This window comes from Phlebotomus argentipes, unplaced genomic scaffold, assembly GCF_947086385.1.
Source record: "Phlebotomus argentipes unplaced genomic scaffold, Phlebotomus argentipes genome assembly contig_15, whole genome shotgun sequence".
NCBI classification, from domain to species: Eukaryota; Metazoa; Arthropoda; class Insecta; order Diptera; family Psychodidae; genus Phlebotomus; species Phlebotomus argentipes.
Window position 1 is genome coordinate 10,000,001 of NW_026776181.1, and position 25,960 is coordinate 10,025,960.

Here is a 25,960-nt window from a genome sequence, read left to right on the forward strand (position 1 = left end):
GTGACAAAAGAGAATCAAGAGGTGGAATGCCGTAAGATTAAGACAACAAACAGACATGGAAAATGAGGAAGGAGCGATTTTGAGAATCAAAAAGAAATTCCACCAAATTGACAATGGTCTTCTCAAATTGCTTTTTCATTCTCGAACTCTTTTTTTATTGCGCCACGAAACGCTGAAAACCCCCATTTTATAATCTCGTTAATATCTTTTAAATAAATGGCGTTTGCTTCTGTGTGATGCCAAGAAGAAGCACGGAATCATTTAAAATCGATAAAAAAACCTGCTGTTCGTACTCATATTTTATCACTTTTTAAAAGTATTCTCGTTCATTGTGATTAGCGTGTCCAAATCAGTTTTTAGTAAAAAGAAAATCAATTATTCCTTAGAAATAAGCAATATTATTTTCTTTTTGAACCTGCTTTCCTTCTTCTGCAAAGATTTCAACATTCAAATTGTGATCTTCGGCTCTTCTCAGAATTTTCAGCGTGCCCAGAAAAGTGTTCAATCTTACTTTGTGCATTTACACAATATCAATTTTACATATTTATTACTCGTCTCTTTATTGACGATGTCAAGACTATCTTTCTCTCTATTGTTTCTCACTCTTACACTCTCTTGAGATCATGTCGCTAGATTCCTACTTGATTTATTATTAATATAAATTGAAATCCTCGAGTTTGCCTCATAATCTTATCTACCCAATAATGTGTAAGACATTTTATGTATGAGTATTTCAAAGGGGGAAGAAAGACATCATTGAAGAGTTGAGTAATTTTCACACGTGTTCAACTGCTATTTTTCCCACTTCTTCAAATATCACATTAAGAAAGAAGGAAACCACATAATAGTGCAACTAATATTCAGCCGAGTTGCCCTTATACTTGCTTAATTGATATACATCAGGGTATATTCTTTGAAGTGCATCTCCTTCACTATATCGTTAGGGTTGTTGTGGATTGGGAAGTGCTCATAGACAGAATTCATATAATAATATGTAATTCCATAGAAGAGATGACCATGAAAATTGTATTACCTACACTGAAGTCAGAATATATATAAATTTCCTTTCCTCTTTCAGTTTTCCCACACAACAGTCGGAAGGTCCGATGCAGTTTTGGCACACTCCCAATATTTGACGGATTACTTCGGGCTTTCTCACTACTGTGTGACCATCAGTTGGATGTAGAAAAATCACAACAATCTGGAAATTATCAATGGCCCATCAATTGAGGAATGGTAATGTGATTGAAATTGTCTCGTGTGATCCATCATCATTGCGATTTTTCATACTCTTCCGGCTGTCTCACATGCAGAGTATGTCTTTTATGCTGCTCCCGTTCACGACGTGCAGATTTTTGCTTCATATTTTCCTTTTGTATCTTTCCATATTTAGTTAGCCAGTCTGTCGTCTAGATTGAGCTTCACAGCCGTCGATATTCTTTTTGCAACACCTGAAGAGACCTTTTTGTGGCACGCGAGGCAATTGATTGGATACATACATACACCTTTTCCTGTGCGACACACTGTGGAAAGCACAGCCGACGAGTGGAGATGTTTTTTAACCACACATACTCAATTGCACACAACACCACATGATCATGATGCAGGTAGGAATTGGAAACAAGGATCCAAGCTCCAATTTTCCACTCGGGAGAAATAATCACTCGTTGATTGTCAACTTCCAAAACTTGTCTGTTTGCACAAGAATCGTAAACAGCTCGTGTGTATTACGTTTCCGATAGAAACAATTCGAGCGAATTTAATTTGTCCTTTGTTGTTTGATGACGATTTTCTCATCATCCGCGTGTGAGGCGCCATTGGATACACATAGTGCCGATGGGATATTTCCCATCACACCCAATGAACTTTTGTCAATATAGACAACAAAGAATATAATCAAATATGGCAATATTTGCAGTGGTATGCTCTGCCGCTCTACTCTCTTTCCGTTGTCATTTGTATATATCCCCGATTCATTCTATACCCACTTCCTATACATTTCAGCATGTCTAGAAGCCCCGGAAAGAGTGGGGTAGATTTTAGCAATTTTGGGGAACATTTTTCTTGCTTATCCACAGCTTTAAACCAAACGGGTTTTAAGAAAAATTAAGACTGACAAGGGAATTTGATTTCTTGTCCAAGAGTTTGTATAATTGAAAGAAATCTCATAGATTGATTGGAAAGAAAGTACAATATGCAAAATTAATCTAATAAAACCAATAAAAAGATCAATATCATCCTCCACGATTGTCTCAACTTTCTGTGTGTGTGTGTTAATTTCAAAGAAAAATATCCACCTACAACTATGGACATTGATCCTAAAAGCCAACAAAATCATTGTGCAAAAAGATTTTTCCATTTTCCATGCCATATGCGTGACTGTTGGAAAATTATTCTATTATTAAAGTGAGGGGAAATAATTTTATCCACTTATCCGACCAATAACGCTTGCGTAAATGAACCTCCTACTATTGGTGTTCTCTTTTGCTTCTTCGCACATTGGGAGGAGTTTTGTACTATTTCCCAGTACAACATTTACAGTTCTCATACAAGTAGTTTAAGCCTCTTCCATCCTACTGACAGACAGTGAATGTTCTCGAGTGTATTGAATTTGGTGGTGTTTCGTATTTTCCCCTCTTTTTTCCTTCTTCCTCTCCCATGGTGTATTGTTATACATAAAGTATGGGAACGGCGACAGTAGTAATGCACTTCAGGGCACACAATATTCGCATTCTAACTAGAATTTCTCCGTAGTTTGTCATCAACCCTCAGAGTGACTGGACGGACTTGCAAAATGAGAAGAGTGTGAATCTGTTGTTCGTGAATTCAGAGTACTTAAGTGACAAAAGTATTAACTATTCCCTTTATTTCTGCTGCTGCGAAAGAACCTACTTACAAAAATGATCTCATATTGTCGAATCGATGCTAAATTTAAAGGATTGCTTCCAAGTTTGCGATGTTCACGACATTGCTTATACTATGGTCAGTGATTAATTCAATGTGCGTGTGGTGTTTTTCATCATTAAATTAAGCTGGATCATCTCTTTGTGCGTGTGTGTGGTAAAATGTAGAAGAAATCAAAAGAACTGATTTGTCTTAGAAAGAATTCCTAAAGATATACAATACCTTCTGTGATAAATTGAGTGAATTTAAGTGTTTTTTTTTCATGTGTAATTCATTTCGTCTTGAAAATTGTGACATCGACGACTAGTAATAATTTAACAAGCGGATTAATACCACAAAATATGGTCATTTTGTAAGTGTCCAATTTTTTCTATTCCTTGAAAAACATGATTTGAATTCTAAACGACTTCTCTATTCCTCTTTCCACATAATTTGTAAAAGATGTGCGTGTAGAAAAAAGCCTGAGCGTCTAAACATAAAACCACACAAGCATTTATTAATCATTAATAGAGTCAAAACTGAAAACATATCAATAAACCATAAGTAAATATCAACTGTGGTTGATACTAAAAGAGGTAGTCGGATGAGATTCAGCATTGCGATAATTTTTCAACCTGTAAAACCACTATAAATCTGATTGAGATTTAACTCTATTGAATCATTTTAACAGGGCAAAAAAATCTTTTGACTCTTAGATAATCAGTGAGATTAGGAAGAAAGAAAATCCGACAATTTGTTCCCCTTAGATTCATTCCTGTGTGGTGTAATATGTAACAAAGCCACATAATGGTTTTGGAAGTTTATTGATCAGTCAAGCCTTTTTCTTTCAACAAATTGTTCGACTTGTTTCTTCTACACCTACACGATCAGATCCTATGGGAACATTTTCTTACATCTCATCATCCATAAATGTTTACAAAAGACTCGAATATTCCATTCCATTTCGGGTCTCACCCCATTAAATTGAACATCATTTGGAGAGTGGAAATTCCCCTTATCGCCGGAAAATCGAACAATTTGTGGTGTAATTTGGTGAAATTCGTTCAATTTTCGATTTTAAAACAGTTATTCTTGATGGTGGAATGGAAATTCGGTAAAAAGAATCTATGATTCACAGTTTAGGTCTTGGGCAATATTTCAAGTGAAAAATAGACCACACACCTGTTTGATATTTATGTAGCATGAAGAATAGACAGACTCGATGAGAATCTCCATCTCAGTCGTGTTGGACATCGATAACACTAAATTTGATGTGATTTCTTATTTCTCCGTGTTGTCCACACAAGAAGATGCTCGTGGACGAAATAAGGCGTGAAATGTGATTTTCTAAATTATTGGTCATTTATCGATAAAGATCTATATAAAGTGATATTGTTAGGAAGATTCACAAATTAATTTGAATTTCAAATTGAGAATCAGATTATAGGAAAGTTGAGAATATATTTAGGTGTAGAGAAGAATGCGGCGATATTGAGAGAAGAAAGGTTAAATATTTACAACGCTCTATTTGCAGACAAAACCACCCTTACTTTCATGCTCAAATGTCGTCTTTTTTCACCGGGAATCCAGTAATGATCAGCAAAGAGCGCATTATCAAGGATTGGGACATCAATGACACGAATGTTCCCATTATCAGTGACTCGGATTACGATGACTTTTGCGAGTGGGCGGATGGTCATGTGCGACTCGTCTATCCTGCCACGAATGAGGACGCCAAGAAGCACACATCCGGATGGGCGATGCGGAATACGAACAATCACAATGTGAACATCCTCAAGAAGAGCTGCCTCGGCGTCCTCATTTGCTCAGCGGGTTGTATTTTGCCCCATGGCGGGCGGGTGCACCTGCGCCCAGCCATTTGCGACAAGGCGCGCAAGAAGCAGCAGGGAAAGCCCTGTCCCAATCGCGCCTGCAAGGCAGGAAGACTGGAGATTCTGCCGTGCCGCGGGCACTGTGGCTACCCAGTGACCCACTTTTGGCGACACACCGAGAATGCCATCTTCTTCCAAGCCAAGGGCGTTCACGACCATCCGCGTCCCGAGCCAAAGAGCTCCAGCGAAACCCGCAGGAGCCTCGGTAGCGGCCGAAGAGTCCGCGGATTGGCAGTACTTCTGGCCAGAGACGCAGCTCTTGGGAATAAGGTAAGTGAAAGCTCAACTGCACAATCGAGAGAAGTCCTAATTGTGTGAATTCCTCCCCAAAAGCTGCTTTCCTTGCGACAGTCCAAGAAAGCGCCCAAATTACCCAGCACAGACATGACGGGACCTCCACCTCTTATCCCGGACTCAAATGCAGGTAATCATAATGTTTTCATACTCACCAGTGTAGAGTTATCAGCGGAAAATCAGAAAAATTCAGAGGAGTACTTGCAATACTTGTGATGCACCATTTTTATTGTATTAGTATTGTGAAGTCAGCTTCAATTGATGTTTAATAATCGAAGCGCGCCATGATATTATTCATATACAACGGAACATGAACTTCGATTGATCGCTTTAATCTGAAAATACTCAAATTGTATTTTGAGAGTAACTTCCCTCCTTACCGGATCTAATAAAAATATGAAACAATAAAATGAAAAAGTGGGGTAATTTGGCTTATCACTGTCTTTTCCGCTTAAAGGAGACTCTTCATCATGCCTGTGTCCATCGCTCAACTGTACCTGTCGCCTGATGAGCAACATTCACCCTCAAGCTCCAACGCAGAACTTCACTCAGACGCCCACGCACTTTGGCTACCCGGAGTCATTCGGTGTGTCCATCATGAGTCCTCAGCAGCCGCCACAGCAGCCATCCAACTACTGGAGTCACTCGCAGACGCAATTCTCGGGCCTGCAGTTTCCCGAGAGCGGCAAACCTTATCTAGCATACAGCGACTGTTCAGTGGAAATGAGCGCGAACAATCAAATGGGGCTGGAAATGGCGAGTCAATCGGATTTGTATCAGTTTTCGCCCCTCTCGGGGGATCTTTTCCAGCCAGAGGAGATATTTCAGCTGGATCAGCCACTGAAGCCGCCGGGAGGTGTGACAAACTCCGCATCGCCGCCCACATTGCTCGACTTGGGCAGCGGAACAATTCAGCAGCAGAAGGGAATTTTCCCAGACGAAGAGAGCACTAATAATAGCTCATCGAGTCGAAACAACGAATCTAGTCCTCACCACTACGAGCCTGCTATCTTCACGCAGGGACATTTTCACAACAACAACAACCAGAGCCACTCTGGGTACTTCTGCGACGTCTCGAGTCACAATGAGCCGCAGATGTTTGGCAATCAACTCGAGGACGGGCGATTCGCGAAATCTGAGAACTTCTACTCAATGAGCGGATATGAGATGCCGAATGGCATGGACATTGGCAATGGATATCGCATGAGAAGGCGCAATGAGGACATCACAGAGAGATTGGATCTCTACGCACAGCCACAAGCTGTATCGTTGGACAGAGGATTGCAGGAATCAACAGCTTACTATGATATCACACCCGCGCAGTATTCGCGCGCTTCCTTCCACTCTCACGAGTACGCTGTGCCAAATGCCAACAATAATCACATCATGATGCCCCAGGACGCTTCTCAGGCCATCGAGAACAACATGCAGTTTACAATTTCCCTTGGCGATCACAATTAAAATGCTATTCTTCCTTAAACACGACACACACTTAAATTTTATATCAAGCGGAAATGTGGGAAAAGCAGAAAGTAGTGGCTGACTCTGTCCTGATCCTAAAGATTGTTATGCATTCTACGAATTGGAGTTAGATAAATTCTAGAGTAGTCTTATCGAGCATCTCTAAGAACTTTTTGTTTCTTTGTGTAATATCAATTTTTGTATATTTTCGGAAAATGGTTGTTTATGCAAATTGGACTGTAAATAATAAAATAGATGCAGATTTCACGTAGAATGTTCGTTATAAAATTTGTAGTATTTGATTCAGTATTATTTTATAGTTGCACAAAAAAATCAAGATCCACGTAAAACCATTCAAATGTTCATAGAATAAATAGAATCGTAAAATCAAGATTCTTCCCCTGAAGAATTCGACTTATTTAGTAATAATGGCTATAGTTCCGCCCGTTTATGATCTCATTGATATGATGGCAAGTTCATAATAAAGATATCACAATGCTTATGTAAGGAAATCCTCTGTTTATCTTGTCAAAAATAAGACTTTTCTGTCTAATCTTGGTAATCACAATGTGTTCTTATTCACCCGATTGTATAATAAGATATACTACAGATTTCATTAAATTTCACCTAAACATCCACACAATAATTTATACAGCATCCAATATTTTTCTAATTCGAAAGATTCTCTTGTGTTTTGGCGGTGAGTTTCTCTTTGGCCAGTTTCTTCGCTTTCAGCTTCTCCATTTCGCATTGATTCATGTAGGCGAGAAAGATGGTCCACAGCAGACTTCCGGTGGCGACAAATGGCACGCGATTGCGCTCAGGAATATAGGAAAAGTTGATGGTTTGGAAAATTGGCCAGAAGCAAATGGCAACTTTCCACGTTTGAGGCACTTTCACGCGCACTTCTTCTATCGCCTGCTGCAGCGTTCGGCCCTCGAGCAGTGGCATGAAGAGGAAGAAGCTGGTCATGGCCATGGGACCGTAAGTGACCTGCTCAATCAATGCCTTCTTTATGCCTGCACGCAGATTCGTCGCTGGCCACAGACGAGATGAGAAGCGCACCCACATGTACAGCGTTGGAGCCACAAATAGAGATCCGTACAGCGAGAAGTGAAGACATTTCTTGAAGTCAAATGTTTCTGTAAAACAAATCAAACGTTGAGATATTTTTGATCCAAAAAGTTCTCATCTTTATCCCGCCAAACATTATTGCAATTATGCAGTTATTAGAAGCTGTTCTCGCACCATTACCATACAATTGTACGCATTGAAGGAGGAGAAGGAAATGGATAAATGAATAATCAACTTGGTAAAAAATTATTCTTTTAAAGAATATAAATTTGTTCGATTCGGCAGACGACATTCTTTCAATTTTCCACTGATTTGAAACTCTCCTATAGAAAGTCTATTGGCGTGTGTATGGGGTTTGAGTAGCGTCTTCACTTGAAACATTTGAAGTGTTCCAGAGGCACATTGCATCACTTGGCACTCATTCAAAAGATACACTCATCGTATTTTTTCGCATTCATTGAAAGAAACCGAGAGAGATGGATATAGACTTGGCATTGACACACAGTGGCGTAGGTGAATATTTGCGCAAGACAACAAGACTCAACTCACCCCATCGCTTTCCCGCTATTGCCTGCTGAATTAGTGAACCTGTCGGCCAGATGACGCTGTACGCAATCATCCCTCGCAGAACGGGATACTGTGACGTCACGAGTTTCAATTTTCTAAAAGCACTCATCCTTGGAGATTATTTGTAATAAGTTGTACTTGATTCTTATCCCACGAGAAGGTCACGATATCATAATAAATTTCACAATTTCACTGTAGTCTGTCATCACGCAATTTATTTATGTAATTTGTAATCCTTCACGATTGCCACCATTTATTCAATGAATTGACCGAATTTGCCAAATTCCGTAATACTTCAGCGCGTGCGAAGATGAGAATGACGACTAAATGTGTGATTCTTTCGTGTGGTTTTGAAGCACAGCACATTTGATTTCTGACGTGCTGATTACGTCATGACATCGCGCTAAATCAATTTAGCAGAACCTAGAGGCAGTGTCGTCAATGATTGTTTTGAAAACAGTTTTCTTGCAAAGAGTGGAATATTTTGTGACATTCTCCAGTGATTATCATGAATTTCCTGGTCTGGAGGCACTGGAAAACCATTGCCAGCTATTCTCCAAGTAAGATAGATAAAAGGACAACACGTTATTGCCTAAATACAGGTTTGATACGTCCGAATATTATTTTTTCAGGTTATGCGAGGGCATTTTCCTCGTCGATAAAGCATGAGTTTGAGAAGAATTCTCAGGACTTGCCTGTGAAGATTGGCCAGCCAACAGGTTACAGTCATCCTCACCTCCTGAAAACGTCGGAAGTCGTTGTGGGTGTCACAAAAGAGGAGCTGAGATTGCGGCGACTGAAATTGCTGGAGAGCATCGCCAGGAGCTCCACACAATCCCAGGAACACATTGTAGTTATCCCATCAGCCGGGAAGAAGTACATTAGCGACAAGATTCCTTATGTCTTTCGTCAGAATTCTGACTTTAGATACTTGTCAGGATGCCTGGAGCAGGACAGTGTGCTGCTGTTACTGCTGGACAGCAGCGGAAGAGACAAAAGTGTCCTCTTCCTAAGGCCGAAGGACAAACACGCAGAAATGTGGAATGGCACGCGAACTGGACCAGAGATGGGAGTGGAAGTCTTTGGAGTGGACGAATCACATGATACAAAGCACTTGATGGACTACTTAACGAAATTTTCCAAGGAGAACCGATCTTGTGTGCTTTGGGGAGATCGCAGTGCTCTCCAGGAGCAACCAGAAGTCTTGAACAGTGTCTCCATGCTCAGCGAACAGATTGAGAAGCCCCTGGAGCCTGTGACTTCGCTCATACACAGGCTGAGACTGATAAAATCCTCTGCAGAAGTTGAACTGATGAGGAGAACATGCCAAATTGCTTCGAAAGCCATCAATCGGACCATCACAGAATCTCGACCAGGAGATTCTGAGCATCATCTCTTTGCCAGAGTAGACTATCACTGTCGCATGAGCAATGCAGACTTCCTGGCCTATCCGCCCGTCGTGGCGTCTGGGAATAATGCCACAATAATCCACTACATTGAGAATAGCCAAGTGATCGAGGACGGCAAACTAGTGCTGATGGACGCTGGCTGTGAGTACGGGGGATACACTAGTGATATCACGAGGACCTGGCCCATCAGTGGGTGCTTCACAGAACCCCAGAAAATCCTCTATGACGTGATCCTGACACTGCAGAAAGACCTGCTGGCGACACTGCTGAATTCAGGAGGAACTTGCTTGGATGACCTCTTCGACACAATGTGTGTGAAGCTGGGAATGTACCTCCAGGAAGTTGGACTGATCAGCAAAAACCTGTCCGGAGTGAGTCTAGCCCGAGCTGCTTACTCTTTCTGTCCCCATCACGTTTCTCACTACCTGGGGATGGATGTGCACGACACACCAACAGTTTCACGAACAGTCAATCTCATCCCAGGGATGGTGTTCACAGTAGAGCCAGGAATCTACATCTCAGAGAATCGCCAGGACGTGCCTCCAGAGTTCAGAGGATTGGGAATTCGCATAGAAGATGACTGCGTAGTCACTCCATCTTCCACAATCGAGATCCTCACGTCAGAGTGCGCGAAAGAAATGAAAGAACTTAAGGATTTGGTGAAATCTTGATAGGCAAGGATTGAAATAAATAACTGGCGCAATTTCTACAGCACTCGATAGATCTTGTAGACAATAAAGGACGTCAGAGCAAAGACAACAATCAGCTTGAGAACGCAGAACAGTCAGGGAGTCTTCAGGTCAGTCAGAGGCACGTACATCACGCCCATCAGCCTCGTCTTGGTCACCGTTCCGCTGGCGTCCTTGTCGTATTGCTCCAAATATTGACTACCCAGCGCGGGTCCCACGGGCACCACCAATCGCCCACCGTTGTTCAGTTGCGTTATCAATTCAGTGGGCGTCTCCGGGGCTGCCGCACCCACATGAATGGCATCGTAGGGAGCGTGTTCCGGACATCCAAGGCGTCCATCGCCCTCCACAATCTTAATAACGCCCGATTCCAGCAGACTAGCATCATCACTGCGGATGTTCTTCAGCGAAAGCTCCACCAATTTCGGCTGGTGCTCAATCCCAACCACCAGACCGCTTCCCAAGTCAGCCTGAGCCTTCAAATAGCGCGCAAAGCACGCAGTTAAGTAGCCGGATCCAGATCCCACATCCAGGACTCTACTACCAGGACGCACATGATTGCTCAGGAGTTCCAAGGCATAGGCATGCATGTGAGGAGCAGAAATAGTCACTCCACATCCGATGGTTTGTGGCCTGAAAACAGCCTCAATTATCATGCAATTCAATCCGTCAATTTCACATTTTCTTACGCATCCATGTAGGAATTGTTGGGACAGTAGAATTTCCTGTCTGTGTCTTTCATTGCGTTCTCCACTGCATCCTTGCTGATTATATTGAACTCTAAAGCGAACAAAGAGCACAATTAGAAAACTTCCCGGAGTGCCATTCTGCGAATTATTTACCTCTCAATTTCCGCACCAAATCCGCATTGTCTTTCCCCACAGATCGCCAGGCCATTTCGCACTGGTGTAATTTAACTCAATTACAGTTGAAATCAAGCAAATATATGCCGATAAATTAAAGAAATGAAGGAAAATTACAATTATCAGCAATGTTTTCCTTCGCACTGTCAATGACAAAAGAACCTAGATTTTAAACTTTCCGTTGGTACACATTATGCAAGAAAAAATGTGTGCGTTTTTTACAGTGTGTTGCCGAGAACAGCTGGCGACTGTTCTCATCAAGGAGTATGTATTTTTGTTGTTTGTTGGGGTTCTCGTACAGGAGGCGACAAGCGACCATTTTAAGAAGAAGAAGATGTATAGTTAAATTTGTGTTTCGCGGTGAAGTGAATTCGCGGGAATTTAAATTTAAACAATTCTTTTTTCACGGATTTTCATTATTTTATTCAAGTTGTGAATGTTTGTATTTTCTTTTGCTCCTGTGAAGCCGCCCACCCTTTTTTCCTATACATATTCGCCCTTCTCTCCTTCTCAATTAAGTGATTATTTTGGTAAATTATTTTGTTTCTAATTCTCTGCTTCACATAAGTATTTAAGACATCTTTTGAATATCTGCTGCAGTCCACATTTTCATTAATAAATTCACACGTGTCTTTTAGAACATTTTTTTTTTCACTTTAAAAGTGAGATGAAAATCGTGGAATCTTGGAAGTAAAATTCAACTTTCTCGCAAAAATTAATGAAATCCATATAGAGTTATTGAATATTATAAAAAAAAATAACTTATCAATCGATTGATCTTCCACTGTCTCCTCATAATCCGAAATAATTTCGATTGTGTTGTCGAAGAGCATGTCTACTTCCGATTCTTTGTCACTTCCGGCTTCATCGCGGATCACATCATTCAGCTCTTCATCCTCGTCTCTCAAGACTGCAGTTCTCTCCTCAAACTCATCTCCATTACCGCAGGGCATGATCTTTGCGTAGGAATGATCCCTGTGAAATACGAGAGCACATTTAAGTCAATCAATTTACACATATTTCTATTCTGAAACTTACATAGAATTGCAATCTCTGGGTTGAGAGATTGGATGAGGTCCAGACTCGCCTCTGGATGAGCCCGGCTCAGCTCTGGAGATGTCCCAACTTTCGTCGGGAAAACTGAAAATTATTATAGATGAAATAATAAAAAAGAACAACCTGCATTGTATATAAATCATTACCTCCCTTCTTCAATCTCCTTCTGCACTTCCACTCTCCCTGCAGAGCTCGGGAAGTGGGGTGGAAATCGTCAGGCAGGAAGTGGTCAGAGCACACTCTGATGATCTTCTTCTCAATACCTGACGACTTCTTCAAGATTTTCCTCCACTTCCTCACCACCTTCTCACTCTCGTGGTGTGGGAGTTGGTGGAAGGAGACGTGGGGATTACATCCCTGGATATTCTCACAGCCAATTGCACTGCAATTCATTTTTCTTCAACTTTTGCACAGAAAATTGACAATTAGAACGTGCGAAATGAATGAACAGTTGGTTTATTGTGACTTCGCGCGAAAAGAAAGTCGCGATGAAAAATAGTATGATCAAAATAACGGCCGAATTTTTCGCTAAAACCTAACCTCAAATAGACGATGTCGCCTCCTGTACGAGAACCCCAACAAACAACAAAAATACATACTCCTTGGCTTGTCGCCTCCTGTACGAGAACCCCAACAAACAACAAAAATACATACTCCTTGTGTTCTCATGTTGTTTTCCCAAAGCGAACAACAAAGCGTCAATATCAAAGTTTTTCCTCTGTTTTCCTCTATATTTATTGTAAATATCTCTGTTGGCGAACTTAATATTATATTTATTGATGTTTTAGAAGAATTCAGTGGCATAGATTTGACAGAGAAAGCATAGCAAGTATGTGTTTTGAGTTCTTTTTTCCGGAAGGAGTGTGACACTAATCGTTTTGCATATTTTCCAGACTTTCCAGCATGTCTGTGGTTATTGAGACCACACTGGGTGACCTGACAGTGGATCTGTTCGTCCACGAGCGACCACTGACGTGCCTGAACTTCCTGAAGCTCTGCAAACTCAAGTTTTACAACTATAACCTCTTTCACTCCATCCAGCATGGATTCATCGCACAGACGGGCGATCCAACGGGTTCCGGACACAGTGGGAATTCAATCTGGGGTGTCATCGAAGGCCCGCACAAGCGCTACTTCGAAGGCGAAACACTGCCCAAGATTCGCCACACAGAAATGGGACTTTTGTCGATGGTGAGCTCTGGAGGCAACATGATTGGTTCCCAGTTCTTCTTCACTCTTGGCCAGGACTTGACGTCTCTGGATGGCATTCACTGTGTCATTGGTGAAGTTGTGGAGGGCCATGATGTCCTGAGACAGCTCAGTGAGACGATTTGTGACGAGAAATATCGTCCCTACAAGGATGTGCGAATTACTCACACTGTTGTGCTCGAGGATCCATTTGATGATCCTCGTGGATTCCGTGAGCCCTCCAGGTCACCATCGCCGTCAGTACAGAGACTGCAAGGTGGCAGAATTGCCGCCGATGAGGAGATTGACGACACTCAAGGGAAGACTGAGGAGGAAATCTCCGAAATGTTGCAGAGTCAAGAGGCAAAGGCGAGAGCTACGATCCTGGAGATTGTGGGCGATCTCCCAGATGCTGACATCGCCCCGCCTGAGAATGTTTTGTTCGTCTGCAAACTGAATCCTGTAACAACTGATGACGATCTGGAGCTCATCTTCAGTCGCTTCGGGAAGGTGAAGGGCTGCGAGGTGATCAGGGACAGCTCGACTGGAGCCTCTCTGCAGTATGCTTTTGTGGAATTCGAGGAGCAGAAGTCTTGCGAGGATGCATACTTCAAGATGAACAACGTCCTGATCGATGACAGGAGGATTCATGTAGACTTTTCGCAGTCAGTGTCGAAAGTGAAGTGGCGAGGCAAAGGCAGAGGAGTTTATCACGAGAAGGATGAGAAGAGGAATGGGAAATCTGGTGAGAATAGAAGAGAAAGAGAGTATCCTGAGGAGAGAAATCGCAGAGATGATCGCCGCAGGAGTCGTGAAAGGAGAAGAGATTATTCTCCAGCACCGCGAATGTCTGAATCATCAAGGTAATTTTCTAAGCGATATTTTGCTGAAGTTGTCTCACGGACGGTGTTTATTCCTCAGGTACCATCGCGACAGAGATCACTATAGATCAGCCGCGAGAAGGAGATCCCGAAGTGCTGAGAGAGGTCGATTGAGACGCTCGCGATCTCCAATTGCCCATTCATCGCACAGATCACGGCGGTCGCGCAGCGCTGATCACCATCGGAGGGTGTCACACTCCAACGGTCGAGACAAGAGACGCACTGAACGTGTGGAATCGTCGAGCAGCGAGAGGGAGAAAGAGCAGAAGCGCAAGAAACAGAAGAGGAACAAGACCAAGAAGTCCAAGAAATCGCGCACGAGCTCAGATGACAGCTCCTCGAGCGACTCACAGGATTACAGAAAGTCCAGCAAGAAGAAGAAGCGGAAGCACAAGAAAGACCGGTAGGAAGTGAGTGCGGGAATGCGATGTAAAAGAAGAAAGTGTGTTTGCAGAATTAAAAGAAAAACTTACGCAACCACAGGAAAAGTCTCGCGAGTGACCCTCCTTTGATGCAATTCTTCGCAGAGTACGCAGAAAAGACCTTGTGTTTCGTGAGCTTCACGCTTTACGGATTTATGGCTTATTCTGCGGACGATTTATGATCATTGCAGAGCACTCCCTCTCGACAATAATGTGTATGTGTACATGATGGAAAAAATTGATAATTAGGAAGCGATATGAATCATAATTTCGCAGCACCATTAATTGGTATGAGCAGAGCTTCTGCGGTCGCTCCTGGTTTGTTTATCGAGTAAGCACCAGTAGAATGGCAGAGAGAAAGAGAAGAGGAAGCCAAAGAATGGAACAATGAACTTAACTTTGTAGAATGTTAATTGTAGAGCCATATTTAGGCACGCGCGACGAAAAACCAAGACGCTGGTTATTCGAATTTCAGACTGGAGGTCTTCACCAGGCCATGACCTTCTCACAAAAGTGGAGAAAGAGGTACTGCGAGATGACAGTATTTTTGTGGATAATCATTCATTGTATTTATGGTACAATTGAGCTGGGCGAAACCTGGTTCTATCTGTAATCGCGCAAAAATCAAATGTCGCAAAATCGACTAAAATGACAACAGGGAGGCTAATTATGACGAAATCTGACGAAATTTTGACGATGGTGTCCAAAAGTCGAAAATTCAACTCTAAATATATCACAAAAGTACAGTGAAGACATTGAGATAATTCTGGGACTCGCGAAGAGCATAAATCAGCGTTAATCACTGATAACATTGCCGATTACTCGAGTGCAGATCGTCGATGATCTTGTAAGACATTCCGCTAAAAATATAATTCTTTCTGCGTGTCTTCTTCAGTGGAAGTGTTATTCAAGCAATTAAATTTTGGTAATTAAAACACAGGAAAGTTTTCCGCTCTATCTTCTTGCGTAATAAATTTTGGACCATGAATGAATGCCATATTTTCAAGCGAAATTTGATATGCTGCACTATCTTTCATGACACGATTTCTCCGGCTGTTATCAATAGACTTGATTACCACAAATCCATGAGCAATTCCAAATATTTGGCAAAGGCTGAAGCTGTTATTCTTCCCAGGCAAATTTTGCTCTGTAAAAACAATTATAGTGAGAGCTCTAAACGGAGTAATAAAATGAATAAATATCATCGCAACGTGAATATTGAGAGACTTGAGTGTTTTCTCATGACTTTTGTTGGAATATAAAATTGAAATTATATTGAATTCTACTCTTCAATCATTTAACTCTCACGCAATTTACTATTTTCACTCATATCTCTTTGCCACTCTTCATTGAAAAAATTCCCCTCTTTGTGCAATTTCTCGTGGAATGGCTGAAAAATGTAACTCAATAATATCCTGAATCCACCCTCATGGAAGAGTGACTTTCTAGGAAGTTCGAAAGGGTCAAAATTCACTTCAAACATATGTTTGGTTGACAAAAGAAGCGGTTAAGCGTATAATATTTAACATGTTAGCAATGAAATATATTCACTAAAAATGTGTAATGTTTGTTTTCGAGTCGATAAGCCGATAATGAAAATAGGCACAGCAGAAATGGCACATTCACTGACAACGCTCGCAAATTGCACGAAATACAAATTAGGAATGATAAGAAAAAAAATACAGGGAAATTGTGCAACATTTCATAATGTCTTATCGCACGGAATATTACACAAAGTCCACAAAAGTTAGTGAGAATATTTCGGCATCCGAAGCATAATCGACAATTCAGAGTGCGGGAATGGGAAAAAACCTATACAATTTGCTATGGACAAAATGAAAATTACACATAATTGGCCCGAAAAGTCACCTCTAAATGTAATGAGCAAAAAAAACCATTCCAGAACAATTCCAAAAGAGTAATTGTGACAAAATTTTCAAATGAGGTTCACGATGAAAATATTGTGGCCTTCGGGGTGCTTTTTGAGTTTCTTTAAAATAAAAGACCTCTCTTCTGCGGCGCGAAACACGAAGAAGGTCACGCTACAGAGAATTAAGAGTTTTCGCGATGGAGAAAAAATTGAAATGACTCACGATGGAATAAAGTTGCAAATCACATCTATTTCTGTCTCTCTTCAGTGTGTGTTTTATTTTTTTTGCCGACCAAAATACTCTCTACTGAACGACAAGATAGTCTGCATTTGAATTCGCATTTTTTTCACGTGACACTGCAAACTAGTCTCAGAAGCGAGAAATTTTCTTCATACTTTTTTTGCACCTCAATATGTGCTCTCCCCATGATATTCTATATCGCCACGGGCGCTGTGTTAGTGGATAAAATCGGTGGTATCGGCATAAATAAATAATTACATACAGTGCGAGTGGTGTGCGAGCAATGAGAATGTGTTCAGAGAACTTGCTTGAAAATGATGTGTTCATGAAGTCGATGGAGGTCAGGATTGGATTTAATGATGAGCTGCTTGGAGAAGAATTTTACGAAAAATGATATGTAATAGAATTCCCAGTACAACACTGACACCCTTTCCCACCACTTCGCTGCCGTGTTCCAGGTGAGCCACAATATCAAATGCATGCTCGCGACGTACGCTTACGTATGTTCATGCTTTGTGCAGGGAAGTCGAGGGGTCAACAATCCAATGCCAACTCGACAAGTTCCCTCTTGTGGAGTTGAAAGTACTGGTAATCTGGGAAACTAAAGCCAATACCCCATCAGAGGCTTAGAATACATATCACATGCCATCTTTATATATTGGCGATCTTAGTATGACTCACTGCAATGAACCCCTCGCCTTTGAAATTGAAGCCGCGCTGCCGAAGAGTTTCAGTTCGACACTTCTCTCAGTGTACCTCCAACAGTTCCGCCGAAGTGACTACAATTCTTGCTGGGCGCGTGTGTGAATCTACTCTTCTTATATAGTGACGACGGAGTGGCGCCATTCAGAACTGCAAAACGCCTATTTAATTGTGAATTTCAATTGCGCACCACGCAGAAACATAACGAGAGATTTGTGACTCTCGTGGGCGCAAAGCACCCAATCAATTGGGGTGTGTGTTAATTTCCTCCATCCGGATTCGAGTCGACTACCACAAGTGTGTTTGTGTTGTTTTGAGTATATTGTATCGAAAGTTGTCTATTTGCTGCTCACTGGTGTAAATGTTATTAGAATGCAAGGTGTTCGGCACGAGGAAAGATCTTAATCTCTTGGAAATTTGGTGCGTGGATGTTCTGTTAGAACGGTAATATTGTTTTTGTTCACTTCTGAAATTTTAGTGCACATTTCTACGAAAGTCCGCCTCAAGTTGTGCAAAAAATCAGGCTTAATGACCTCATAAATCTCATTTCATATTCGCTGATAGCAAAAAAAAGCTAATTTGCATTCCTTCTATAGTGACTCACACTCCACACCTGAAAAGACGAGGAAATTTGGCCAAATAAGAAACCTTTTCCGATCAGATTGATCATATCATGAGTTTCAATGATCACTTTCAAAATTCTATTGAAAATCTCACGTGAAGTGTTTCTTATCAGTTGGGAATAGAAGCCACACGCGACCTTAAAATCTCATGTACATATTTGATGTAGTTATCGCGATTTTTTTTTATATTCCCTTTCGCTGGTGATAAATGAAGTGTGTTATTTGTTTAGAAAGTGACGATAGATTATGCCTCAAGTGTAGGCTGGAAATCGATTAGTTCTGATAGGTTTTCTCCACAAAGCGCACCATCAATATTTTCATGAGATAAATAATAGTGAAAGTTGTAAACAGTCTGACCAAGTGTTGCAAAACACGGAAATTTCCCTTTTCAAGACAAAGTGTGACTCTAAACAACTGGCCAAGATTGACTTCTCGTGCTGAACGCTGACTCACCGTCAATTTATAACATAATAAGTTTGACCCGAAGGCAGAATTGCAATCCACGAAATTACCCTGGCATGGAATTTCATCTGAAATTCCCTCTGCCACAGTTTCGTGTGCAATTAACAGTCTCTAATCACACGATTTTGTCAGTAAATAATTCTCTGGGAAATTGCCATAAGTAAAGAGGTGAATCTGCTGCTTATGTGTGTAAATTTTGCATGAAAATCGACAAAGTGACTAAATTCACGGGCAGGTGTTTGCCGACAGGGAAGCCAAACAGTCTCAAGCACCTGTAAACCTGATAACCAATAACCACATTCAAGTTTTGTAATTGGTTGCAATAAATGCGTGCATTACTTGGTGAAAATGTATGCAAATTGAAATTTGTTAATATAAAATTAAACAGCATTTTCACCTTGTTCGTTTGTATTGAAGAAATTGATTTGATGTTTATTTGCAATTCGATATTGCAATTACAATTTTGACTAATGATAGAGAAAATGAGATTTCTTGGGAAGATTCATAGATAATTTGCAAGAAATTAGCACTTTAATAAGTATTCTCTTATTGGTGTTCTTGAAGAAAATTGAGGGGTTGAAATATTACTAATTAATTGTGTAAGAATATGTAATTGAGTAAATTGATTAGGCTTGAGAACTTCTTCAGTGTTTTATCAATTACTGATTGTGATTTTAATTCTCTTTTGCTGTCTCTTTCCAGAACATTTCAACTGAGACATTCGTGATCTAATCGGCAACTCACAATGTCGGAGTACTTTGAATTCCAATGGGACATGCGCTCGAAGATCGGCGACGTGCGGATGGGCAACAAGAAGTACTACAATGTGTACAACGAGCCCACAGAGTGGAACCAAGCGCTCTTCCAGATCAAGGAGCTCATCGGCGCCAGCATGGACTACGCGCTCAAAGACAAGTCCTGCTACCATGACAATGACTTCCTGCTGCGCTTCCTCTTCGCGCGCAAATTCGACGTGGACGAGGCGTTCAGACTCATCATCAACTACTTCACTTACATGCAGAAGAATCAGGCTATTTTCCAAAGATTGTCCGTCTTCGACGAGAGCGTGCAGCTGGCGCTCCGCGACGGCTTCCCGGGCGTGCTGCCGGAGAGGGACCGCCGAGGCAGGAAAGTGCTGGTGTTCTTCACGGCCAATTGGGATCCAGCGCTCTATTCCCTGCTCACCATCTACCGCGCCATGCTGCTGTCGCTGGAGAAGCTCCTCGAGGACAAGCAGAATCAGGCGAACGGCTTTGTGGCCATCGTCGACTGGAGCAACCTCACTCTCCAGAAGTCTTCCCACCTCAACCCAAAGATACTCAAGCTGATGATCGAGGGTCTTCAGGTGAGCACGAAGTTTGGCAGCCTGAAAAACGCAAACCACAAAATATCAACTCATTCTTGTCCTTATTCTTCAATTGGGTTCAAAAGCATTGAGAAAGGAGAAATAAGAGCTATTAATAATGCTTTTTATGGAACACAACTGTCCCGTACGGCCATAAGCAGTTAAACATCCTTTTGCAAAAACTTAACGACTCGACTCGTGATAAATTTTCTGCTAATTATTGTTTTACGACATTTTCCCACATTGTCTCAAGGTTTTTTTTTATTTGTAGCTGACATGAGTGATCTCTGATATATTACTTCTTTCCGCAGGACTGCTTTCCAGTCCAGTTCAAAGCCATTCACTTCATCGGGCAGACGTGGTACTTGGAGGCGGCAATGGCTGTGATCCGACAGTTCCTCAAGGAGAAGACGCGCTCGCGAATTAAACTCCACAGCAATCTGTCCACGCTGCACGAGAGCATCGCCCGTGACGTGTTGGTCACGGAACTGGGCGGAGAAGGACCGCCTTTCAACCCACTCGAATGGTATCATACACTTCTGGCGTCCAGTCAGGAGAATCACAACGTAGAGTCTCGTCCTTACTACATCACCCAGGCGACTGTCTACTCTACAGCGCCCGCCAGCTGCCTCAAAAACGGCAGCTCCATGGCGAAAAAGAGCTCAGATCCCGCTCGCAATTCCCTGCTAAGTCTGGACGACGACATTTGAACTGCATTCATCGCTCAAAAACTGACTGAACTCTCGAAATTGTTCCTGCGCTCCAATCTCACACGCTACAGCGTTCAGAAATCTTCCAGGAAGAGTTGTATTTTTTGAATAGCACTAAGCCGTCCAGTGACAGAATTTTTCTAAGATATTTTGTATCTCTTATAATAAAAGTTGCTTGTAACGGACAATATTCATACGATATATCGACAATATCGCCGGGTGGTCGAATTTTTGGCGCCATCATGACTCGTCGACGGATGCGACCTTGACGCGACGCAGTTTTCAGTTTGTTTTTCTCATTGATGGTGACGAATTGTCTCTGGCTATTTTTGCACTTTTACACCTGCAATCGCTTTTTTTAGCACCTCACCCGTGTGCAGTTGTCCGCGGGGGGCACTCAACTGAGCACTGTTAGTACTTTCCTCGGGAATCAAGGGGTGTTTGTGGTGTTTCCAAAGGATTATTAGCACCTGAGTGAGGTTATGTCTGCGGATCCTTCGCCCATTGACTCTCGCATCCGGGATTACATTCGCCGGGATATCCAGGACTTCAGAGCCAACAGTCGCCACAGCGACCTGGACACGGTGCGATGTGGCCTTGGGGAGATTGTGGACGTGATGTCCAATAACATCACGCAGAAAGACGTGCAGGGCCTCGCGGCGAGGATTAAGAGGCGAAAGCGAGCCACTTCCAATGACCTCATCCGTCTCAGCAAGGCCTTCATGCGCGACTCCGAGAACATCTCGACGTTCATGCGGATTCCAGGTGCGATAAATGTGGTGATCAAAGAGTTCACGGGTCAGGACGCGGACTTGAGGCTGTGGGCCACGGAGTGCCTCTGCAATCTTTCCCTGGGAGATGACTTCTGCTGCGAGAAGCTCGCCCTGATGGCCGGCACGTATCTGCTGAGTTACGTGAAGAGTTCCAACAAGCACCTGGCCAGGCTCTGTCTCTGGGTGCTTTGCAATCTCGTGTGCGGCGGTGGGAAACCTTTGAAGATCCTCATGTCGCAGGAAATTGTCCGGGAGTTAATCTCCGTGGTGCAGAATGATTACGACGAGAACATCAAGAATGAGTCCCTCAACTGCTTGCAATTGATTGTGTCCAGAGAGGAGGAAGTCCTGAGGTAATAATCAATGATTTTGGTTTTCAAAATCGAGCTAAATCATGCGCAATTTCAGTGATGCTGACAACAAAATCATCGTAAATGCTGTCACAGAGGAGAAGAACCCAGAAACCCTCGGCGGAATCCAGCTCTTGGACAGATATCTCATAAGGAAGGACTTCCAGCTAACAGATCACACCGACCTGGCCAAGATAATCGCTTTCTGCACACATTATTTGACAAAATATCCACGCAAAGCACCAACAAAAGACATAGCGCTTGGGTTTGTCATCTACTCGATTAGAATTCTGGCTAACTTCTCTTCTGTGCAGGAAGAGGCTGCCCAGATATTCATTCAGCAATTCAATGAGGAAGGAAAACTCCTCTCGACCGTGATCAGTGAGCTAATCGAGTCGACAGGACAGGAAGAGGTCACGAAGGAGCTCCTCTGGTTCGTCGGAAACCTCCACAACAGTCCTTTCCCCGTTGTTCAGCAATACATCCAGCGCGACAACCTGGCACACAACACAAAGTTCCCAATCATCACATCCGTCTAAGTTCAAGCATATTCGATATTCCCTTCAGTACAATACGCAAAGTATATATATTTTTTGTTTCAAGTCTCTCTAAAAAGCTTTATCTCTTGAGAAACTGTTTATTTTTTACAAATATCTTTGAAGTATAATTTGCAAAAAGACGCGCAGTTAACATTTTTTCTGATGGAAGATGTGAATATTATGAAAGAGTGTAATTTTGTGAATTTTCCATTGAATAAAAACTGTGAATTTCATAGAATCTCGAGCGTGATTAGTTTCACACCCAGAATTAAGCTCAGAATTCTCCAATTCCATGCATAGAGAAATCCTAATGCCAACTGACAGTGTGTTGTTTTGAAAGTTTAGCCGAGACACTGAGACACGCTGTGAGTTTGCTATTGAAAACCGTGTGTGCGTCCACAAGACATTTGTGACGTGGGGTTTTCTCAATATTTTCTATCGAAACTCCACAATAATGCCTGGTGTCTAGAGCATGGAGGAGAGACTCAAGTATTCCCTGTTGCGGGATGCAACTGACAATCAAAATGTCTGGTCCAGGTGAGTCTTCCCAAATTCCCAACAATCCCAATGCTTTGCTTCACTTTCCTCCCTCTCTGCAGGCAGGAGAAGAGGCTGTGGTTTTGCACGCTGATCCTGGGCACCACGACGCTCTACTCCACACGAACAACGATGCCACTGCTGGTGCCGGCGGTGGCTAGTGAGAGGAAGTGGAACAAGACAGACTCCGGCACAATCCTGAGCTCCTTCTTTTGGGGCTACACGCTGACTCAGGTTCTGGGCGGATACTTCAGCGACCGCATTGGGGGACAGAGAGTGATGCTGGCGGCGGCGATTGGCTGGTCTCTGATCACCTTCTGGATGCCAAATATCATCCTGATGGCGCCGAAATCCATCTCATGGGGCATTCCCTTTATTGTGGTTGTGCGAATCATCAATGGAGCATGCCAGGGAGTTCATTTCCCCAGCATGATCAGCATCACTAGTCAGGTAACTTTGCCAGAAGGCTTTTGGCATTCTCTCTTTCATCCTTGTCTCCTGTGCAGAACCTCTGCTCGAGTGAGCGCGCCAGCTTCTTCAGCATGCTGACGTGCGGATCGGCCTTCGGGACTCTTCTCACGGGCATTCTAGGCTCCGTAATTCTTGACTACTTCGGGTGGCCTTCAGTTTTCCGTGTAATCGGCTTCCTGGGACTCGTGTGGACACTATTCCTGCGCTACTACACAATGTCATCGGACCGAAGTCGCGTGGTGAACGTCCAGTGTCCTAAGTTAGCCCATCACGAGTCTGCTGTGCCATGGTTGCGTTTCCTGAGGCGCTCCTCCCTCTGGGCCTGCGTGATCGCCCACGCGTGCGAGATGAACTGCTTCTTCGTGATACTTTCCTGGCTGCCCACCTACTTTCACGACTCCTTTCCCACGGCCAAAGGGTGGCTGGTGAATATGATTTGGTTCGCGCTGCCGCCCTGCACTGTTCTGGGCAAGGTGCTCACGGACGCCCTGGTGGCACGCAACTGGTCCCTCACTGCCGTCCGGAAGATTGTCCAGAGCGTGTGCTTCGCCAGTCAGAATCTCGCCCTGCTGCTCATGTGCCACGCCACAGACTTCAGCGTTCACATCATTTGCATGACGATCATCATCGGCGGATCGGGCTTCCACAACAATGGCGTCACCGTGAACCCGCAAGACCTCTCGCCAACGTACTCAGGCAGCGTGTTTGGCCTTATGAATACCATGGGCGCTGTGCCGGGTTTCTTGGGAGTCTACCTGGCCGGCTACATACTGGAGCTGACGCAGAGCTGGACGGTGGTCTTTACCACTTGCATCGTCATCAACTTCTTCGGCTGGATTGTGTTCACACTGTTCGGATCGGCTGATGTGATTCAATAGCATTCCTCCACATGTGGAGACTTTTACTGAACGGGACGCCTAAAGACGACTCAGCGTGGGATTTAGACATTGCCAAATCTCAGCCTCGATCTGGGTGAGTTGCTAGTCTTGGTTTTACATCGAATTTAGGGGGGGATGTTATGCTCAATTAATCCCAGTAGTGTCCCTTATAGGAGACCTTGTTTAATATTGCTGAATTTTAGATTTAGAAATGAAAAAAACACTATTCTTACCTTTATTTGGAATTGAAAATCCATTTTTCCTCCTTTCTCGATGATTTCCTGTTCATTTCAATACTTAAAACACTTAGAACTTAGTGGAATTGCAAAGTGAAAACCTTTCCAAGACTAGACATAGACTCACCTCTGATGACACTGCTCGAGAATTTGGCCATCCGGCCGATGACATGTGATCTATAGCAAATCACAGCACTGTATTGATAGCATAGATGTTAATAAGTCAATTACCTATTCCCAAAAAGCAGAAACTAAAGAAGAATGCACTCTTCTACTGGATAATGTTTAATCCTATGACAAAAAGTGGGAACATTGTGTGGAAGATATTCGAGATGTTACTTGTTGTAATAAATATTGTAAAAAAAAATCACTAGATTCGGAGCGTCTGGCTAGACTACAGACGAATGCGGAAGGAGCTGTAAATAGATAAGATCACCATTAGATAGTCTAATAAAGGCAATTATGATGATGGGACGGATATTACTTGGAGAAGTCTGATGATTTGTCGATGATGTGCTCGAATTCGGCGAAGGAGAGCGCCCCATCGTCATCCAGATCGGCCTCATCGAGAATCGTCTGGATCAGCAGCTTCACATCGTTGTCCGTGAGAGTGTTTCCCTCGCCAATTAGCCTCTCCACGACTTGTCGCAAATCACTGATGCCCAGCATATCGTCCCCGTCGAAGTCAAAGATTCGGAAGGCGTGCTCCGCCTTCACAGTCTTCGGAGCTGCGTCGCTGAACACTGACATCATGTCCAGGAAGTCCTCGAACGTGCAATCGCCGTCACTGCTGGAGCTAAAAACCTTGCAGATCCGATCCCCGAACGGATTCACCCGTAATTCTGGGTACTGCAGAATCTTGTGCATCGACAGCTTCGCATTCTTGTTATGACCCACTTTCTCCGGGGCCAGAGCTTTGAACTTCTTATGAGCACTGCAAGAGGAAGCATAACATTTGCAAACAATGCATCACGATGAGGAACAAACGTGCAGCATTACCACAATATCTCTTTCTTCGTGAAGAACGTGAGATCCTGCGGGAGAGACAAGACATGATAGAACTCTTTGAGTATATCACTTCCGGGGTGTGTCCAGACTGAAATACCTCGTAATCTTGAAGTTCCTCTTCTGAAAACTGACTCTTTGTCTGTCCCATTAGATCCTCTCACGCTTCTTTGGTATCTGTTGAGATTCTTAGATTGAGATTCGCACTGGAACACTCCAAAATATCTGTTTTTCCGTATCACATGAGCAATTCCAAGATCACTGACTCAAACGTCACTGTTTGTAAACAAAAGAAATCATCCGTTGATGTGTGCGTGAATTTAGCAGAAGTCAAGCAAGAGCAATTGTGTTGGCTCTCTTACCTCACTGAAATTTCTCTCAAAAGTTTCAACAAAAAATTAATTCGTGGCCCATCTAGATGTGACTCTAATGCTCAAGGATTTGGGTGTCTTCTGGATTTACCACAGTGCCGAAAGAAGAATCCAAACAGCAAACTGTTTACTCACACGAGGTTCACAAAGATGCATAGGGCGGAAAGT

At 42.8% G+C, this 25,960-nt stretch overlaps 9 protein-coding genes across 12 annotated transcripts in view; 5 read left to right on the forward strand and 4 right to left on the reverse strand.

Annotated features, from left to right (window-relative positions):
* LOC132262116 (meiotic recombination protein W68) overlaps nt 1–5,278 on the reverse strand; it is a 9,068-nt gene extending 3,790 nt beyond the window's left edge. Inside the window, exon 1 of the mRNA XM_059761256.1 lies at nt 5,225–5,278. The gene's annotated coding sequence lies outside the window, so the exon portion shown is untranslated. The remainder of the gene's footprint in view (nt 1–5,224) is intronic.
* A 1,180-nt stretch (nt 5,279–6,458) lies between these two features.
* On the reverse strand, nt 6,459–8,502 carry LOC132262119 (mpv17-like protein). The gene is made up of 2 exons (XM_059761259.1): nt 8,154–8,502; nt 6,459–7,672 (listed from the first exon to the last, which is right to left on the reverse strand). The coding sequence occupies exons 1-2, from the start codon at nt 8,278–8,280 to the stop codon at nt 7,200–7,202; spliced, it is 600 nt and encodes a 199-aa protein (XP_059617242.1). The 5' UTR covers nt 8,281–8,502; the 3' UTR covers nt 6,459–7,199.
* Nucleotides 8,503–8,580: 78 nt separating this feature from the next.
* LOC132262117 (xaa-Pro aminopeptidase 3) lies at nt 8,581–10,266 on the forward strand. The gene is made up of 2 exons (XM_059761257.1): nt 8,581–8,731; nt 8,804–10,266. The coding sequence occupies exons 1-2, from the start codon at nt 8,680–8,682 to the stop codon at nt 10,249–10,251; spliced, it is 1,500 nt and encodes a 499-aa protein (XP_059617240.1). The 5' UTR covers nt 8,581–8,679; the 3' UTR covers nt 10,252–10,266.
* Nucleotides 10,267–10,342: 76 nt separating this feature from the next.
* Nucleotides 10,343–11,321, reverse strand: LOC132262118 (protein-L-isoaspartate(D-aspartate) O-methyltransferase). Its single transcript, XM_059761258.1, has 3 exons — nt 11,112–11,321; nt 10,959–11,049; nt 10,343–10,902 (listed from the first exon to the last, which is right to left on the reverse strand). The coding sequence occupies exons 1-3, from the start codon at nt 11,164–11,166 to the stop codon at nt 10,365–10,367; spliced, it is 684 nt and encodes a 227-aa protein (XP_059617241.1). The 5' UTR covers nt 11,167–11,321; the 3' UTR covers nt 10,343–10,364.
* A 1,533-nt stretch (nt 11,322–12,854) lies between these two features.
* LOC132262271 (peptidyl-prolyl cis-trans isomerase sig-7) lies at nt 12,855–17,346 on the forward strand. Its single transcript, XM_059761481.1, has 3 exons — nt 12,855–13,017; nt 13,082–14,239; nt 14,298–17,346. The coding sequence occupies exons 2-3, from the start codon at nt 13,092–13,094 to the stop codon at nt 14,662–14,664; spliced, it is 1,515 nt and encodes a 504-aa protein (XP_059617464.1). The 5' UTR covers nt 12,855–13,017; nt 13,082–13,091; the 3' UTR covers nt 14,665–17,346.
* A 100-nt stretch (nt 17,347–17,446) lies between these two features.
* Nucleotides 17,447–20,822, forward strand: LOC132262272 (clavesin-2-like). Of its 4 annotated transcripts, none has more exons than XM_059761484.1 (3): nt 17,447–17,912; nt 19,280–19,922; nt 20,234–20,822. In XM_059761484.1, the coding sequence occupies exons 2-3, from the start codon at nt 19,323–19,325 to the stop codon at nt 20,630–20,632; spliced, it is 999 nt and encodes a 332-aa protein (XP_059617467.1). In that variant the 5' UTR covers nt 17,447–17,912; nt 19,280–19,322; the 3' UTR covers nt 20,633–20,822. The 4 variants fall into 4 exon arrangements, with proteins under 4 accessions (XP_059617467.1, XP_059617468.1, XP_059617469.1 ...); XM_059761485.1 differs by having other exon boundaries at nt 17,447–17,789; XM_059761486.1 differs by having other exon boundaries at nt 17,447–17,744.
* A 100-nt stretch (nt 20,823–20,922) lies between these two features.
* Nucleotides 20,923–22,532, forward strand: LOC132261841 (uncharacterized). Its single transcript, XM_059760847.1, has 2 exons — nt 20,923–21,758; nt 21,814–22,532. The coding sequence occupies exons 1-2, from the start codon at nt 21,115–21,117 to the stop codon at nt 22,292–22,294; spliced, it is 1,125 nt and encodes a 374-aa protein (XP_059616830.1). The 5' UTR covers nt 20,923–21,114; the 3' UTR covers nt 22,295–22,532.
* Nucleotides 22,533–22,671: 139 nt separating this feature from the next.
* On the forward strand, nt 22,672–24,885 carry LOC132262955 (voltage-gated purine nucleotide uniporter SLC17A9). The gene is made up of 3 exons (XM_059762469.1): nt 22,672–22,831; nt 22,894–23,281; nt 23,338–24,885. Exons 1-3 carry the CDS (start codon nt 22,767–22,769, stop codon nt 24,178–24,180), a joined length of 1,296 nt encoding a protein of 431 aa, XP_059618452.1. The 5' UTR covers nt 22,672–22,766; the 3' UTR covers nt 24,181–24,885.
* On the reverse strand, nt 24,686–25,892 carry LOC132262956 (calcium and integrin-binding protein 1-like). Its single transcript, XM_059762470.1, has 5 exons — nt 25,784–25,892; nt 25,522–25,697; nt 25,416–25,450; nt 24,901–25,350; nt 24,686–24,832 (listed from the first exon to the last, which is right to left on the reverse strand). The coding sequence occupies exons 2-5, from the start codon at nt 25,570–25,572 to the stop codon at nt 24,811–24,813; spliced, it is 558 nt and encodes a 185-aa protein (XP_059618453.1). The 5' UTR covers nt 25,573–25,697; nt 25,784–25,892; the 3' UTR covers nt 24,686–24,810.
* Nucleotides 25,893–25,960: the final 68 nt, after the last annotated feature.

Coding starts and splice junctions, on each gene's coding strand:
- LOC132262119 (XM_059761259.1), bottom strand. CDS start 8,280: ATGAGTGCTTTTAGAAAATTGAAACTCGTGACGTCACAGTATCCCGTT. Junction 7,673..8,153: donor AATAGCGGGAAAGCGATGGG/GTGAGTTGAGTC, acceptor TTTGTTTTACAG/AAACATTTGACTTCAAGAAA.
- LOC132262117 (XM_059761257.1), top strand. CDS start 8,680: ATGAATTTCCTGGTCTGGAGGCACTGGAAAACCATTGCCAGCTATTCT. Junction 8,732..8,803: donor CATTGCCAGCTATTCTCCAA/GTAAGATAGATA, acceptor TTATTTTTTCAG/GTTATGCGAGGGCATTTTCC.
- LOC132262118 (XM_059761258.1), bottom strand. CDS start 11,166: ATGGCCTGGCGATCTGTGGGGAAAGACAATGCGGATTTGGTGCGGAAA. Junction 11,050..11,111: donor TTTGGTGCGGAAATTGAGAG/GTAAATAATTCG, acceptor TGTTCGCTTTAG/AGTTCAATATAATCAGCAAG. Junction 10,903..10,958: donor AACAATTCCTACATGGATGC/GTAAGAAAATGT, acceptor GGCTGTTTTCAG/GCCACAAACCATCGGATGTG.
- LOC132262271 (XM_059761481.1), top strand. CDS start 13,092: ATGTCTGTGGTTATTGAGACCACACTGGGTGACCTGACAGTGGATCTG. Junction 14,240..14,297: donor CGAATGTCTGAATCATCAAG/GTAATTTTCTAA, acceptor TTTATTCCTCAG/GTACCATCGCGACAGAGATC.
- LOC132262272 (XM_059761484.1), top strand. CDS start 19,323: ATGTCGGAGTACTTTGAATTCCAATGGGACATGCGCTCGAAGATCGGC. Junction 19,923..20,233: donor TGATGATCGAGGGTCTTCAG/GTGAGCACGAAG, acceptor TTCTTTCCGCAG/GACTGCTTTCCAGTCCAGTT.
- LOC132261841 (XM_059760847.1), top strand. CDS start 21,115: ATGTCTGCGGATCCTTCGCCCATTGACTCTCGCATCCGGGATTACATT. Junction 21,759..21,813: donor AGAGAGGAGGAAGTCCTGAG/GTAATAATCAAT, acceptor GCGCAATTTCAG/TGATGCTGACAACAAAATCA.
- LOC132262955 (XM_059762469.1), top strand. CDS start 22,767: ATGGAGGAGAGACTCAAGTATTCCCTGTTGCGGGATGCAACTGACAAT. Junction 22,832..22,893: donor AATCAAAATGTCTGGTCCAG/GTGAGTCTTCCC, acceptor CCCTCTCTGCAG/GCAGGAGAAGAGGCTGTGGT. Junction 23,282..23,337: donor TGATCAGCATCACTAGTCAG/GTAACTTTGCCA, acceptor TCTCCTGTGCAG/AACCTCTGCTCGAGTGAGCG.
- LOC132262956 (XM_059762470.1), bottom strand. CDS start 25,572: ATGGGACAGACAAAGAGTCAGTTTTCAGAAGAGGAACTTCAAGATTAC. Junction 25,451..25,521: donor AGGAACTTCAAGATTACGAG/GTATTTCAGTCT, acceptor TCTCTCCCGCAG/GATCTCACGTTCTTCACGAA. Junction 25,351..25,415: donor ACGAAGAAAGAGATATTGTG/GTAATGCTGCAC, acceptor TTCCTCTTGCAG/TGCTCATAAGAAGTTCAAAG.